A 17187-nucleotide genomic window follows, 5' to 3' on the forward strand; every position below is an offset into this window, starting at 1 on the left:
GTATGCCAGATGGACCAGAGCACTGGTACTCAGTACCTGCCTTATTACAGAAAACATTTGCTCTACAATTTGCCATAGTCTTTCCCACTATTTGTCCTCCAGAAAAAGACTGTCAGCTGTCATATTCATCAAACTTTCACTGTATCCCTGGCACCTTCAAAAGTGGAAAATGAAAACTAATGTAACATGAACATGTTTTTCAAGAACAATGGTGTCCTTTCCCTGCTCAAAAAATAAGGGGGCTGACCTACCTACCAAATATTCTCTTGAGAGCTAATTTTCTTTCCCCCAATGTAGGTATAAATGTTAATGCTCACCTTACTCTGCTTGTATCATATTCTATGTTCTTGTTTAAAAAGGCAAACACATTGTAAATGACATTGCTTGTCTTTTACCCCCCTCTTCAGCTTGCTCCTGGAAGACCTGATAAACCTCAACTATGACTCTCCAGATTCAAAGTTGCCGAGTTTGGGAAAGGAGGCCCTGTCCTATCACAGGTAATTGCATACCCTTTCCACAGTATGGTCAGAAGCCATGGTAACAGCCAGAAGTTTTGCTATGCTAACAAGGGTTAAGCTGTATCACAGAAACAAGTCTCAAGGAGCTGACCCAGAGATGAAAGAGGAACCAAGTCATGCATGAGAGGACACACAAAGAACTCAAAGACTAACACTTAGCCGGACTACCATAGGAAGCAGACAGCGTAGCATACCTGCACTTTAGTCAACTGAACAAGGCCAAGAATGAAACTGAGTCTCCACAAAGTCTTAAGGGTCAAAAGGAAAACTACTGTTTTCTCAGTAGCTGTGTAGAGGGAAATAAAAATGAAGTTGCCAACTTCATGCATAGGCAGAAGAATAAAGTGTTTGTGGAAAAGCTAGAATCCAGTGGCTACACAGAAACCCTTGTAGCACAGTTCCATACAGCTCAACTGTAGCAGAAGAACTCCCAGCTCAGACACACATTCACAGTAGAGCAATAAGGTTAACAGCGTTGGGGACACTTGCTTCAGAAAACTGCTTGGAACACAGAAAATGCAAAAAAAGATGTGAAAAGAAGCCATGGTCCTGAGCCTGTAAGGCAAAGACAAAAATTGTCAAAAGCACCTAAAGAAAGGGACACTGTATGTAGGATATTTCACGAGAGACCAGCTCACCTTACAGTGGCCTGGCTCCCTTATACTGTAATAACACTAACTCCTATAAAAAACAGGACGCAGGACAGTACAGCTGGGGCAAATAGTCAGAAATGTCTCAATAATCTCATAAATCTCCAGGGTCATAGTTTAGAATATAAGCCTGTCTTACCTAGCTGGTTGACAGTGACCAAATTACTTGTTAAAATTTTTTTTAAAGAAAAAAAAGTTAAAAAAAATAAGAATGCTACCATCAGGGATTACACGGGAACAGTTTGAGTTCAGGCTGCACCCTCCAGATTTTCTGATTGGAGAATTTAAAGTTTCTTTTCTCCCTCTGTCAACTGAAAAGTTCAGATATTTTGTAAGTGCAGACCTTTTTGTTTTGATTCTTCTCAGCTATGGGTCTTTGCAGCCGAGAATACTGTGAACTGCCAGGCCGCTTGCTATATTTAATCTGTGAAGAATGCCAAAAACATAGCCACACTCAAGTAACCACCAAGACAGTCCCCTAAGCCCAGAGAAATTAGTTGACATTACTGCTTATTTGTTTTTGCGGTTCTAAGGATAGAACCCAGGGCCTTGAACACGCTGTACAAACAATCTACCACGGAGCCATACCTCCTCTAGTCTGGTGTTAGAGTGTTGGTTTTGGTTCTCCTCCATTAGCAAACACAAATGAGAATTAAATGACACAAAGTTACAGTGTTCCCAATTATAAAAAATAGATAAATGAAGGCAAAGAAAGACTGCATTTAAATAGATGCATTTCCATAATAGCCAAAGACACAGTTTTCCCCATCACTGCTTATTCCACTTAATCACCCCAAATGTAAAGTTCACTTTAATATAAATTTCTGGTAAAATATCTACAGACATTAAAATTAACCTACACGCCATAATTGGCTTTGTAAAAGCATCCTCACTAGTATGATACATACATAATGCTTGTACACATAGTTACAAAGATGAAGTGAAAATCTTCATGCTGAAAATTCACCTCTTTTCTTCTTATCCCAGGAGTCCAACATGGCCTGCTTTTTGTTTTTGTAAATGTTGTTTAATTGGAGTACTATTAACTATTTTTTGTATTGTCTTTGATCACAATTAAGCCCACAGAGCTCGGGGAAGCTTCACAATTTATTATCTGGTCTTTTATAGAAAAAGTGTGCCTTGTGGGAGACACCTGTGCTCCTAGCACTCAGGAGGTTGGGACACGAGAACTGGAAGTTGAAAGCCAGCCTAGACTACATAGGAAGACCCTATTATCTACTAAGTCAAAGTGTGCCCGTCTGAAAACCAGCCCTTTTCTGATTTACTGAAGTTGGTGAGGGTCGATGTTATGAGAACTTAGGAAGCATTAACAGTCACCCCAATGCCTGCTGCTTCTCTATGCAAAGCCCAAGTGGCGCATCTTGTCCGCACTCAGGCCTTACTAAATGCTGAACAAGCGGCACACACTACTTCAGCAGCGCTGGCGTGCTGTGCTCATTTAATAGTGTCAAACACCTCTTCCCTGAAGCCCCCCTTCCTTCCACCTTTGACTTTCACAGTATCATTCTCCTGGCAGACACGTTTCAAAAGACCGCCTTTTGTGGGAAAAGATTTTACTCTGTACCTAAGCTTGCCTAGAACTCACATCCTCCTCCTGCCTCAGCTTCCCAAGTGCTAAAATTACAGATGCAGGTCACCATACAGGCTCAGAAGTCATTTTCCATGCAGCCTTCTGACTTCTCAGCTATGGTCACCTTTCCCAGCTTTGTTTGTTTATTGAGGCAGTTTCTCTGTACAGTCCTGATGTCCTGGAACTTGCTCTGTAGACCAGGCTGGCCTCGAACTCAGAGATCTGCCTGCCTCTGCCTCCCAAGTGCTGGGATTAAAGGTGTGAGCCACCACCACCGGGTGCCTTCTTTACTTCTAAGGGTAATTTATTTCATGTCTATATCCAAAGTATCTAGCTTTTAGTAGGCTCCTGACTATTTGATAAACACATGCAAAGATAAAATCTAAGGATTCCCTGACAAATATAATGCCCAAGAATACAACAAAAATAACATCACACTGGGTGAGTAAAGGTTAAAAAGGTATGAAAATCATCACATCTGAGTTATATACATAGTTCTCCACCATAGTGAAGAAATAAGCAAGCTAATTTTTTTTCACCTAGTTCATTCTACTCCCCTCCAAACTGCCAAAGCCTCAAGCAGAGTAACACTGATTAACCAAATCGGAATTTTTATGTTATGCCAGGACTTCCAGTTTAAACCTAGCCCCATATTAAAGGGTTCTCACTTTCTCTCATCCAAACCCATTTATTCCTCTCGGAGATGCAAGGACTGAACAGTGCCCACTTCCTTATTAGAATAGTAGAGAGCACAAAGACTTAAAGCACTATGTCAAATGTTTCCATGTGCTAGGACCATGTGATGCTACTCTAGACAAAGAGAACATAGTCTCAACTCTCTTGGAGGCCACCGTTCACCATGGAAGAAAAGTGTGCCCATGTGTTGGGACTACAAAACATGCGGTGCTGTACTATATGGCAGAGACAGGCATGAGTTTGAGCTGAGCTACACAAAAAGAACTTTTGGGAAGCAGCAGTGAAGGAAAGCATAGAAATGTCTGAAAACCCAAAAAAAGGAGAGAAGAAGCTGGGAAAGGTACATTAAGACAGGATTTCTCCATGTCATGCTAATGTCTGGATAGCCTTGAGAGTAATGTTAGCTTTTTTAAAAAATTAAATGTGGGCCAGGCAGTAGTGGCATAGGCCTTTAATCCCAGCTCTCACTCAGGAGGCAGAGGCAGGCAGATCTCTGTGAGTTCTAGGCCAGCCTGATCTACAGAGTGAGTTCCAGGACAGCCAAGGCTACACAAAGAAACCCTGTCTCAATAAAACAAAATAAGTGTGGGCTGGAGAGATGGCTCAGCGGTTAAGAGCACTGACTCTTCTTCCAGAGGTCCTGAGTTCAATTCCCAGCAACAATAAGCAAACAAACAAATAAGTAAATAAATACATGAATCTGTGTGTGTGTGTGTGTGTGTGTGTGTGTGTGTGTGTGTGTATGCATGCATGCAGGTATATGCACACATATATAGGTCAATGTCACTGAACAACTTGCAGGACTGATTGGTTCTCATCTTCCACCATGTGGTTCCTGGGGATCAAACTCAGGTTGTCAGCCTCGGTGGCAAGCACCTTTACAAGAGCAGAAACGTCTCACAAGCCTGGCAGTAGCTGTTCAAACAGTTAAGCAAGTACCAGTGGTATGTTTACTAAAAAACAAGACGATGAAAGCTTGGCAAGCACCTTTACAAGAGCAGAAACGTCTCACAAGCCTGGCAGTAGCTGTTCAAACAGTTAAGCAAGTACCAGTGGTATGTTTACTAAAAAACAAGACGATGAAAGCTTGACAGAGGGTAACATTAAGAAAGAAAAGACAAAGTCTGCTCAGAAATAGAATCTACACAACAAATGTGGAAGGAAGGCTTGAAGAGGGATTCAGAAAGAGAATCAGATTTCAGGGCGGAAGGTTATAAATACTGGTTTAGACAGGTTGAGTTTAAGATGCCTGCAGGACATCTACATAGAGCAGGCAAGTAAATTGCAATCATTATGCTTCATTCTCCACAGTGCCTATTGTATACAACTTGTCTCCAGAAAAAAATCCTGTTTGCCTTTCCTCATTCTGAGTTGAAATTCTTGTCTGATATTTAAAAAACCCTGTAACTACTCTTACTCAACTCTAATCTGGTAAAAGCGTATAGCATTTCCTACGTTCATTCCTATACTTCACTATCTCTAGAAAGAAGTCTTGACCTTTTAAATAGTGAAGAGCCCTCCCCCAAAAGAAGGAACACACACACTAGGAATCATCTATTTAGATCATAAATACAGACACCCTACCTCTGTAGTGCCACATACTCACTTGCTACTGAGTAGACTATGTAGAATGACTTGTCTTATAGTCAGAGCCTACAAAACTATCTCCAATGTAAGAACACACGATTTTTACCGAGGATGTGTATAAGGTTCTGTCCTAACAGTAAGCAAAATGATGCTACTGATAGAATACATTACACAATAGGAGTCTGAGTGTGTCTTAAAATCAGCAATCTTTACTAGAAAACCATCATACTTTATTAAAATGTGATTTGAGATGAAATAGCTTAAAAGGACAGCTAGTATCACCTGCTGATTAGGAGTACTGGCCCTGCATTCAAATCTGAGGCCTGCCACCTACTAGCTATATGACCACAGACACTCAGGTTACTTTACTTCTTGGAGCCTGTTTCCTTTTGCCTAAGGCAAGAATGAATACTTTCGCCCAGTATGATTGTGAGGATTAATTAGGATCGTGTATTTAAAGATTTAGCCTAGTCCTCAGCACATACTGAGCACTCAGTAAATGTCAGCTAGTTCTACTACTAGCAAAAGTGTAAAACATTCAGGGGTGTTCATAAGGTGTGGCAGAAAATTCCCATTTGAAAATAGGCAGGTTTGGGAATCATGTGAGGATGGCCACTGTGTATAGGAAGGCTTCTTTTTAAGTAAAGGGATGAAAAACACCTAAATACTTCTTTAATGGAAACAGATTAGAAATTGAGATACACTTGAATTACAGAGGGATGAGTTTCTAAATAGATTGCTATTATTATTTCGTGACTTGAGTTGAATCACTATTTCCTAACACCAGAACAGAGCAGAGGAGCATGTTATCTTGGGTGACTTAGGTAATCTTGCCTAGGGCTAAGGAAGGTGAACTACATGACCTCCTGGATTCTTTTGACATCTGGGATCTATCCAACACAGGTACCAATTAGTAAAAGTAACGATCAGTGTAGATCTTAGTGATCTCAACAAGTAGCTTCAGAAAGAATGCATTCTTCAAATACCACGCTCAACTGTCTCAAGAGAAATTCAAAAAAGCAATGGTAACTATGAACTTTACTTGGAAATTACATTTTTATTCTATATGGCTGGACAATTAAGGATAAACTTTATAGGTGGGTGTAACATATACCTATAATATTCCAACAACCTGGGAAGAATCATCAGGATTACAAATCAAGGTCATCCTCCTGAAACCCACCTAGGACACAGGAGATCCTGACTCAAAAAACAACATACCTAGCACAGGGTACAGGTGTGGTATCTTTACACATCTTCAATAAGAACTGCAAGTTGATGGGCAGTGGTGGCACACACCTTTAATCACAGCACTCAAGAGGCAGGCAGACCTTTGTGAGTTTGAAGCCAGCCTGGTCTACAGAGTGAGTTCCATGACAGGCTCCAAAGCCAAACAAAGAAAACCTGTCTCAAAAAAACCAACCCCCCCCCAAAAAAAACCAAACAAACAAAAAAAAGGGAACTGGAAGTCATTATGGAAAAATAAACAACTAAACTACAAAAAACAGTTTTCTTTTTCTCTTCATTCATCTTGGGCCCTTATATTTAAGATAGCGGAAAAAGAGATGAACATGTTCATACAAAATAGCTTTCCTTTCTGATCTTTGAAGCTGATATGGAAATCATGAAAAACTGCCTATGGCTGCAAGGATCGCATGCCTGCAGGAATCATATACCTCTACTTCTTGCTCTCTCAAGCATTCCTACCTTTGTGAGACTCCCATCCAGCCACCTGCACCCGTTCATCTCAAGCCCTCAGTCTGCCCCATGTCCATGGGCAAATGAATCCCTTTGGAAGCAACACCAGGTACTGACTGAAACCTGCTGTGAATACACTCAGGAACCTGGGCTCCTGCATTTGGTTGTTTTCAGTGCATATTCCTGACCCTTTCCATCTCAGAATGCATATGAACTGCAGCCAGGGCAAAAAGGCCCAGCCTTCAAAAGCTGACCAGGGATGCTTACTACTTGGTTTATATAGAACTCTTCATATTTTTATTTATTTTTATTCTTATTTGATTTGTGGTCCTTTTATTGCTTAGACAAATGTATACCAGGAAAAGTAAAAAAAATTAAAATCAAGAATTTTGGTTACTTGGCAGTACCTCATTTAACGGAAAACAATGTAGGTAAAGAAGAAAACTCAAAGCTAAAGTTATTTCAGGGCCTGGAGAGAAAGTTCAGCAGTTAAGAGTATATATGTAAGACCCAAGTTCTGTTCCTGTCATGCATATCAGGCAACTCATAATTCCTGCTCCAAGAAATCCAATGTCTTCTGGCTTTCCATGGGCAACTGCACTCATATGCACATAGCTCTACACAGATGCAAACATACACATATTTAAAAATAAAAATAAGTATTAGGGAGAAATTTTAAGGGGTTATCAAGATGGCTCAGTAGTTAAGGGCACTTGTTGCTCTTTCAGAGGATCCAGGTTCTCAGTACCTACATGGCAACTCCAATATTGGGGGAATCTGACATCCTCTTCTGGACTCCATGGGCCTCAGGCATGCACACAGTGCACACACATACATACATACAAACACTCATGCACATTAAATAAAAACCTTTTTTTAAGTTTTAAAAAGTTATTTCAAAGTGAAACATAAATGCTGCTCTCCAATTCACTATATAAGTAATTTAAATTCTAACACTTTGGGTGAAGGAAGAAGAAAACAGTCTAGGCTCTAATAAACCCCTCTTTTGTAACTATTCCACAATTCAAGATGCCCAGGGTGTCTTTTGAAACAAGTCATAGCTCTCAGTAATTAGTGCTTGGCAACAGTGTGCAAGCTTGAGAAGTGTTCTATCAGTGAGCCATCCTATCAGCCTATGGGAAATCTTTCTACTGTTTATAACAATTTTTGTCATTGATGTTTAGTATGTGATAAGACAGTATCTACTGATGGGTGGCAAAAAGACAAGTAAGTTCATGCTTGTCTAAGGTAACATTAATGTGTCTCTGGTAATTATCCAGAAAAAAAGGACTGCAGGGCTGGAGGAGTAACTTACTAGGAAAGCATATGCTTAGCATCTTTGAGGCCATAGGGTCAATCTCAAGCACCAAAAAATATTTGATCTTATGACTTGTCTTGCCCAGCATGCTTTCAGAAGTCTTCAATGACATTAGCAGGATGTTCTTTCATCTATAAGGACTACTACAGAGGTGGCTACCATTTATCAAGTGTTAACTATGTGCTAAACACCACTTTGTCTTGTATATTCTCTTTTAATCCTAATAATAACTCTGTGCTCATTATCCCTTGAACAAGAATACACGGTTTTCCAGGTGGTGGTGGCAGCACATCTCTGTGAGTTTGAGGCCAGCCTGATCTACAGAGCAAGTTTCAGGACAGGCTCCAAAGTTACAGAGAAACGCTGTATCAAAAGACCAAGAATACATGGCTAGGGAAGTGAATAACATATTCAGGGTCACCCAGTTAGTGACAGAGCTGGGATCCAAGTCCAAGTCTATTACTATTTCTGGGCTTTTAACCCTCAATATTATTCCACTCATTAGATCAAGGAATAAGTTTATTTATAGCACACTATATCTGGGGGGATTAATAACTTTATAACATTCAAAACCAAAGAATAAAACTTTTATCAAGTGCTAGTATTTTCTTTACAAACAGGTTCAAACGCATTGAATTTTGACTGACTATAGCAACACTGACAGATATGTACTTCTGCTTCATGTAACATGCAAAAAAGAAGGCACTGAGTTTCTTATTACTATTTCAGTATCAGGACAAATACCATACCTGGTCTGACTACAGGAGGTACGTTAAGTGTTGCAAGATCTAATACATCAAGAGGAGGAAGGATTTTTACTTATAATGACAAGGAATAAATGAAGCAATAAGGTTGACAACACTACTTTCAAGTAAATAGCATTCTCTTGTTGCATCTGAATTTGTTTTAAGGACCAGGAACTAAAAACACAGTGTTCTGTTTCTTATAAAATCAGCACACTGCAGTTATGAAGTAATGTAAAACCACCAAAGAAAAATCACATTTAAAAAATCTTTTCTATTATTACATACAGTTTAAAGCTGGAATGATAAGATATGTTCACAATTAAGATCTTACTACAAAAAAATGGATGTAATGTCAATAAAGAGCTCAAGCAAGAGAAACAGCCAAATGAAAATTTTTTCAATCAATTAAATGTTTCGTGGTAAGTCATGTGTTGTAAATACCAATGGAGATGATGCTACTTCTCCCAAGGAGCAATATAACATCTTGCCAATCTGGTTACTGGTGGTGAAGATAACTACAGGAACATAACTCTAGTGCAGCTTCAGAAAAACTCCTGGAAAATTCACCAAAAGTTATCCAAAGTCATAAATGCTGTGTCATACAGCCAAACCCAGAACAGTATTTTGTCAGCAATGGTTGTCATTTTCCTGCCGAGGAGGCACTGTCTTCTTAATTTGTGATGAGCCACACTAATTTTATGATGAAAAGGGAAGACATACCAGAATTATGAAAACTACCTTTGAATGAAGATTCTAAACATGATACATGCAAAATAAGCAAATTTGTTTAGTAAGTGATCACAGCCTTTAAGAATAATTTCCTTTTGAGAAGAAATATTTCAATAGTATAGATATTGACTCATTCCTTTTGTTGAGTTGTAAACAAATCAAGTTTTAGATTTTACTGACTAGAACATAAAAAGAACCCACGATTTAAAATTATGTAAAGTAATTTACAAAGTAATACACTTTAAAATAAGTAATTTCCTTCTTTGTGAGTTTAAAATCATTTTTTATGCTCAAGAGGCAGAAATGCCAACTTACCAGTTTTGTGCCCCTTTTAATTTCCTTTTGGACATCTTCAATAGAAAATCCACCAAGACTCTCATTATCAGAATGTGATGACACCAAAGCAGATGAAAAAAGCTATGGATGACATTTGAAAACATTAGGGTTTGTATATAATTACATCAAGGCAATGAATAAGATAATAAACATAAAAATGAATTTTCTACTAAAATGACATTGCATAGCATTAAAGCATTTCTTAAAATGTTCCCAGCATTCTTATTCAGTATACTACTGTGTTATTCAGATTCTCTCTCGGGAATGGTTTTGAGGGCTCTAGAGTGATGCCAACAGACTCACCATGCACTTGTGATGTGCTGCCACCTTCTGGTTCTCAGACACGAGTAGCTGTCCGCACTCCTTGTCTCTATTGGACTTACAAAAGCCACATTTGCGCTGTCTTGTAGACCCTTTTTTCTGTTCAATTGAGCTTGACATTTTACAAATGCTTATAAAATGCCACTTTAAGCCTCAAGAAATGCTACAGAGAACAAGAATGGCAACAAAATGGTTAATTTCAATGAAAAATTATACATTTCCATGCAAGTAGTTTAATGCCTGACCTAGGTTTTAATATAGTTACTTAAATATCAGTATGGATAAATGCTAAGAGAGGGAAGGAGAGGATGAAATCAAGTCTAGAGTGAGAGAAACCAAAATGAATTCAAATTAGGAGACACGTGAAGAAAACTACCTTTGTTTGAATAAGAATGTACAGCATAGCTACCACATACAGTGGTATACGCCTATAATCTCAGCACATAGGTTCATGCAAAACATCAGGAGAATGAGGCCAGTCTGGGCCACAAGGTGAGTCTGAGGCCCCTCTGGGTTACAAAGTGACAGCCCATCTCAAAAAGCACATAAAAAACCAAAATCACGAGATTAAATCATCCACTAGTGATTAAATTAAAAAAATATTTTTCAAATATAGGTAAATGGTCACCAAGGAAACAATGATAAAGATCTAAGAACAATCTAAAACTACAAAGGAAACTACAAAATAGAACTGAATTCTTTAATTGTTTAATTCCTTCCAGTTTACATACTAATAAAGTATTAAAAGTACAATTAAGTATAACTTTGAAACAACTGTTTTTAAAACCTGAAAGAGTACAAATTTAAGAAAATCATGGTTATGACCTCAGATTCTTGCTATTCTGCTTCTTTTCCATGTAATGAAATAATAAAGTTTCAATACTGTACCATAAAACACAGTCATTAGGATCCTAATACTTACTAAATAATTTTATTTGACTGAGATTTATCCTAAGTCTGCTCACTGAAAAAAAAAAAAAAGCCAAACCGACAGTGGTCTTCTACATGCACACACTTCTATACATAAGTTAGCAATACCGTACAGTGGAAGGAAAATTCTTCTGAATGAGGCTTGCATTTGATCAGATTATAATTATAGGTTGTACAGTCAAACCAAAAAAGGGAAGAAAGCTGTAACCCAGAAGTCTGCAGATTTGCATCATCCTTCTCAACACAGATTGTTCAATGCCATCACTCAACAAATTTCAAATCAGTGTTTTGATTTGTATAATTCACCCAATTAATGGGATTAAGCAGCTCAGGCCCAGGTTGCCATAACATACATCACAATCAATAGAATCTCAAACTTCTATCTTCACATTAGCTTATTAAATTGCCACTTCTATAGATTTGAACATTTTCATGACATCGTGTTTAGAGACTTGGCTCACTAACAAGGCAGTCGTTAGCTCTCTGAGAAGCATCTGTTCACCACCAGCAGCAGGAGCAGCAGCAAGGTGATGGGCTATCTTCAACCACTCAGAGCTATTCAATGTGGATCATCTCAATGTAATATAATGGGAAGCCACAAAGAAAACATTTCTTCTCATTAATTTGCATCCACAATTCTCTTTTGAACAGGACTTCAAAGGTCTTGCCGTCTTTGCTTTGATAGTTTAACAAACTCTTAATGCTATCTATAATTTTAAATACCTCAGTCTCCCAAGTGCCACAGGGTACTTCTCAATAGTGCTGATTTTAGAACACTGGTTAGAAACTGTGAAACTGATTGAAAATAGGTAGCAAATCTTTTAGCATCAAAAAAGGACAAAAGAAACAAAAGGGGAAGTGTGTTTGCATTTGCTCAGGCAAGTATGTGTCCAGTTGCTTTATGAAGAATATAGCTGTTCCAGTTTTTAGAGCTATGTAAAAACACCAAGATTCATAAATAGCACCCAGATATGCTACCAGAGTTCTAAATGAGTTTTTTTTTTACTACCATGTAATGAATAATAGGCACTGTAAAGTCACCATGATGTATTCAGCATTTCTCCAGGTCATCCAGGCCAGCTGAAAGGGTGGTACATTAAAAATCTAATCTTCATAGACATCTTTAATGTGCTGTCTCTATACAACCCTAGCACTGTCTTAAGATAATCAAAATTCCTAGAGGGAAAAATCACTCTTCATCCCCCAAAATGATTCTGAAATGGTTCCCCCTCAAATTCTATCCTTTATAAATATTGTGTCTTTTCACTAATAAAACAGGTACATTGTTCATCTTAATTTTCAGAACCTGTTTTTCTAAATATTAAAGATTCCAAAATCTAAGAGAACAAAAAATACTTAATTTTGTATTTTAAAATATTCACGTATTTCTTGGTAGTTCATATTTTATTTGTAAAGTGAGCAGAAACACACAAACGTGCAACAAACGATTACATTTTTGCCCTGCTATGCAATGACTAATTGGATTTTTCCACTAAAATTCAAATAATGCATATGTGCATAGCTTGCTGATTTCTTTTTACATCTGCCTTATAAAACATGCAGCAGCAGAGACCATCATGGAAACAATGACGCCTTGCAAAACTGTGTATCATAAAAATACAGATTTTTATCTACTGCTGTCACATTTGTGGTCTGGGGCTAAGAAGAATAAGGACATTGAAGCACCATTACTATAGGGTCCATTATCATCCACAGTTATTTAGCACTTTCATTTTAAAGATTTTCAAGAGCAGGCAAAGCTCAAAGTTTAATACTTTACCCTAACAACGAGACCTTTCCCTTTAATAAAGAAAGACAATGCCTAAAGCAGAAAGCGATAACATCTTTATAGGAAATGTTGTTTAAATGTCTGTAAAACATACACAGCTGAAACAATGAATGCATTTCTGATTTTTCAAGATGCTGTGAAGCACCGAAGTAGAAAATCGCCTGGAAAACCAAGGAGGGCATTTGAGAACCAACTCGAGAGCTCATTCAATGGCTGGTATCTGAAAAGAATATTTTTCCACGGAAAAACAAACAAAACAAAACAAAAACTGCAGTTCCGGAAGATGAAAACCCTTCCGCATGCAAGCCAGTTGAAATATACAGATAGAAGCGTGATCCTCCAAAGATAACACAACCCTTCTATCAGGAAAGTTACAGTGGAGAGAAAAAATGAATAAGAAATGTACCGGAAGGGCACCTGAATTTGGTTGTCCGATATTATTACATGCTTCGCTCTGTTTTTTGCGGTTATTCAAAAGGAAACTAAAGGAATTTTCCAGTTGTTTCAAGCCAAAGGGTAGTGAAAAAACTTGAACTGTATGAATAAGATCTGATATTACGTAGGAACCAGAGGAAAATTAAAGGCTTTTTCAAAGATCAAAAGATTTGTTTTTCACTTTCACGGAGAATATCGAAACGAATAGAAATTGCGAGAGAACGCCTTACTGTTCGCTCATGTAATAAAGGACCAGACACGAAACAGAACGGAGTCTCTCCGTTATTCCCCAAACACACACTAGACTCCTAGATCTCCCTCTAAGCACGGCGCTGGATAAACTCGAAAAACTATCCGCCTTTCCAACACTTCGGCAGGTTCCTTTCAGCCAGAAAGTCGGGGGTCCCTCCACCGATTGTCCTCGGCCAAGTCTCTGGAATTCAAGAAAATATCACCATACCACTTTCCTCCCACCCCTCCCTCCCCCAGGAGTTCGTCCTCTAAGGATCTTACTCCAAAGCATCACTCCTTAGTCCTTATCCATCACTTTCCGCAGATTCCCCTCGCCCGGGAGTTTTTCTTTTTCTCCGCCTCATGCCGTACGGCTAAGCCTTATGCCATGCTAGCCAGTTTTTTCTCTTAGACTTCGAAACTAGGAGTCACCCTCCTTACCTCTAAAATAATCTAAGCCACAGCAGAGTTGTTTTTTTTTTTTTTAACGTCCCCCCATCGCAGTTTTTCCCTCCTCGGATGTGAAGCCCCCTCCCCGAAGTCCAGGCTGCCGCCCAGCGTGTCCCTCAGCGCCCCTGAGGCACCAGGTCGCCAGCGTCGGCAGCGGACACCGACAATGCGCGGCGCCTCTGGGGGTCCGTGACAATGAAGGAGACCACCGCGAGTCCCCCCTAACAACGGGCAGGGGCGGCGGCCTGGCCACCGCCATCCTCCTCGTCTTCTCCCGCCAGACAGAGAATGGGGGGCCCTTAGTTCCCGCGGGGAACTCACCAGCGTGGCCCTCGGGCGGGCGACGGGAGGACAGCGCCCACGAGGGGAGAAGAGGAAGGCGGGCGTCGGTTCTCCGGCACTGCCGAAGAGCGGGGCTCCGTCGCCAGGGGTTGTTTCCTTTCATTCGAGGAGAGACGGGCTCGCCGAGCGCCCTTACGTTACCTCCCTCCGTACGCAAACGACCCACAGGACGTTAAGACGTCTCGAGCGCGCCGGGGAATCTGATTGGCTACCGAGCCGGGGCGGTTGAAGCCGCCGAGGTACAGCGCAAGCGCGCGGACCAGCCCCTCGAAAAGCTCGGGGCGCTGGCCCCGCCTCCTGCTCGCGCGCGCGTACCTTCTATTCTCCGTGCTGCCGCTCGCTCGGCTGAGGCTTTGGGGGCAGGATCAGAGGAGCCCGAGAAAGAGATTTGAAAAGAAAGCTGGGCACTGGGAGGAGAAGTCGCTGGGCTGGGGCCAGAAAGCTTGAGACCAGGTCTTGGGGAACCGGTTTTCGAGTGACTCAAATGCACAGGCCTTAGCCTTGCACTTGTTCTTCGAGGCCTTTTTACATCCATTATTTCATTGTACTCTCCTGGCATCCCTGTGGGGTCCTCCTTTCGCCTGATTTCACTGCTAGCAAAGACAGAGCTTTCAGTGCAATTTGCCCGTTTGCATGGCAATCAATCCTCGGGCCAATCGTTTTAACAACTCAACCTTAATTTATTTTTGTTGTATCTTTGGTCTTGGAAATGGAGATGAAATACCTCCCAAGTTTATTGTCAGGAAGAATAAGGATGCAACTGAAGAATGTATTACCGTCCCCGGTGTATAGCTGATTCTCTGTAAGTGTCGGAGTTGTCATAAAAAAAAAAAAGATGAGGAGTGATTTTCTTTATAACTCACACAAATGAACCAAATATCTAAACCAGCGTTGTTGGCTTTTGTTTTTTTTTTTTTTTGTTTCTTTTGTTTTTTGTTTTGCATAATGGAGCCATACTCTTGATTAAATCTCAGCTCCCTCACTTCTAGCTCCATGACCTTGATCACACTGTATTACCTCTGGTCCCTCAGACTTGTCAATTTTAAAATGGAGAACGCAATGGTAGACTTTTCAAAAGATTGTGAGAAATGAGTTAATATATACAAATCACAGGAGAATAATGCCTGGGGACATAGTCTATCTTATATGAGGGTCAACTTTCGTTATTTTCTGCTGGTCTCCAAGAGGGTAAACCATTTTTTAAAAAGAAAGAAAAGGAAAAAAAATATCACAAACTAGTGAGCCTTTAAAGATGTCTTTCGTGTAGCTAATTTTCCTGCAATGGGAGTGGATTCACATTCTGGATCCAATGCTTTTTAAATAGTGTTTAATCAATCTTTAATTCTTTTCTTTCAAGGTCAACCTTAAATTTCAATGCTCAAGAAACCAGTAACCATAGTGGTCTAAAATTGATTCGTTCAAATGGAACCCAATGAGGACCTACAAATGTATCATTTAAGCAAGGAACCTTTCTCTTGCTCCAGCTCTGAGCGGTCTGTCCTGATTTCCGCAACTAGAACTGTGCTTTTTATCACATTCCTTCTGAGCTCTGGAACTCTGCTTCACTGAGACATCAGTTGCTTTGCTCTAGCTTGCCTTCATTCTTAAAAAAAATCCATATGCTTTCATTGCCCTTTGCCTCTGGTTACTCTCCAGGGAGTGACTAGAGATTTGCATAAGAAGATCCACAATTCGTATTCCATTTAAACTGTATGTAAAATCATAGGTACTCCACCATCATTTCCCAAGTTTTACTGGCTGATTGATGCCACAATGACATGGATGAATATGTAAGAGAAATTGCAGTGCCTAAACAGTGTGTAGTCTTTATTTGACCCCTAGCCCATTATTTTACTGCCTTCGTTCATTCTTTCATCCATGCACTTATTTGATCACAATTTAATTCAATAAAAGCTTGCAAAACTAAGTTCCAAACCGAGAGGAAGCAAAGATGAATCCAACACAAGCCCATTGAGTTCAAGGTGAAAATATTGAGACCATCAAGTAAACCAATACAGTACAATGTGATAAAGGTGCATGCCTGAGGCGGCGTTCATGCACTGTCTGATGTGTACAAAGCACTGTGGTAAGGTACAGCACAATAATGAATAAGACACAGCTTTTCCTTCCAACTCATTATAGTCTAGTAAGGAAAAGACAAATGGCTACAACAGGAGATGTTAGCAGTGAGTACCTTAGACAGTGAGGAGATAATGCAGACTTCCAAAGACAGTTATCAGTGATTTCAGTTATTTTCAGGCCCAGGTAGCCAGTCCTACTTAGCATGACTGACAGATGGACCCTGTTAGTTCATTATTAGTGCCTGGGGATAGTGTAGGCCCTACTGATCTCATATTGATTCTGCAGTGCACTCCCACCAATACTCCTCTGGTCCTCTCCTTCAGGCTCCAGTTACTCCTTCTTTTTGTACTTCCTACTCAGCAAAGGGCACAGCTTCATGACTTACTTAAAAAAGGACTGTCTAAGCTAAGATCTGGTACACCCGTTCTCTTCTGCTTCCATGAAGACAGAGCTGTCTGTCCTGGATGTCACCTCTCCCGTGCTCTGGAACTCCAATCTCCTCGATCTGTTCTGGAGAACCAGTTGCTTTATTTTAGCTTGCCTTAACTCTTAAGAGATCCTTCTAGCCAGATGGTGGTGGCCCACGCCTTTAATCCCAGCACTTCTGGAGGCAGAGGCAGATAGATCTCTGTGAGTTTGAGGCCAGCCTGGTCTCCAGAGCGAGTGCCAGGATAGGCTCCAAAGCTACACAGAGAAACCCTGTCTTGAAATCCCCCAAAACCGCCCCCCAAAAAGAGA

At 40.1% G+C, this 17187-nt stretch overlaps 1 protein-coding gene across 1 annotated transcript in view; it reads right to left on the minus strand.

The window, feature by feature from the left end:
* The window catches only part of Phf6 (PHD finger protein 6), a 37917-nt gene extending 23389 nt beyond the window's left edge, over window positions 1–14528 (minus strand). The window contains exons 1-3 of the mRNA XM_027432073.2: window positions 14347–14528; window positions 10173–10353; window positions 9849–9950 (exon numbers count right to left, since the gene is read on the minus strand). Coding sequence (XP_027287874.1) covers window positions 9849–9950; window positions 10173–10310 — 240 coding nt within the window. The 5' untranslated portion in view covers window positions 10311–10353; window positions 14347–14528. The remainder of the gene's footprint in view (window positions 1–9848; window positions 9951–10172; window positions 10354–14346) is intronic.
* Between the last annotated feature and the right edge of the window lie 2659 nt (window positions 14529–17187).

The sequence above is a fragment of the Cricetulus griseus genome, chromosome X (genome assembly GCF_003668045.3).
Source record: "Cricetulus griseus strain 17A/GY chromosome X, alternate assembly CriGri-PICRH-1.0, whole genome shotgun sequence".
Taxonomy (NCBI): Eukaryota; Metazoa; Chordata; class Mammalia; order Rodentia; family Cricetidae; genus Cricetulus; species Cricetulus griseus.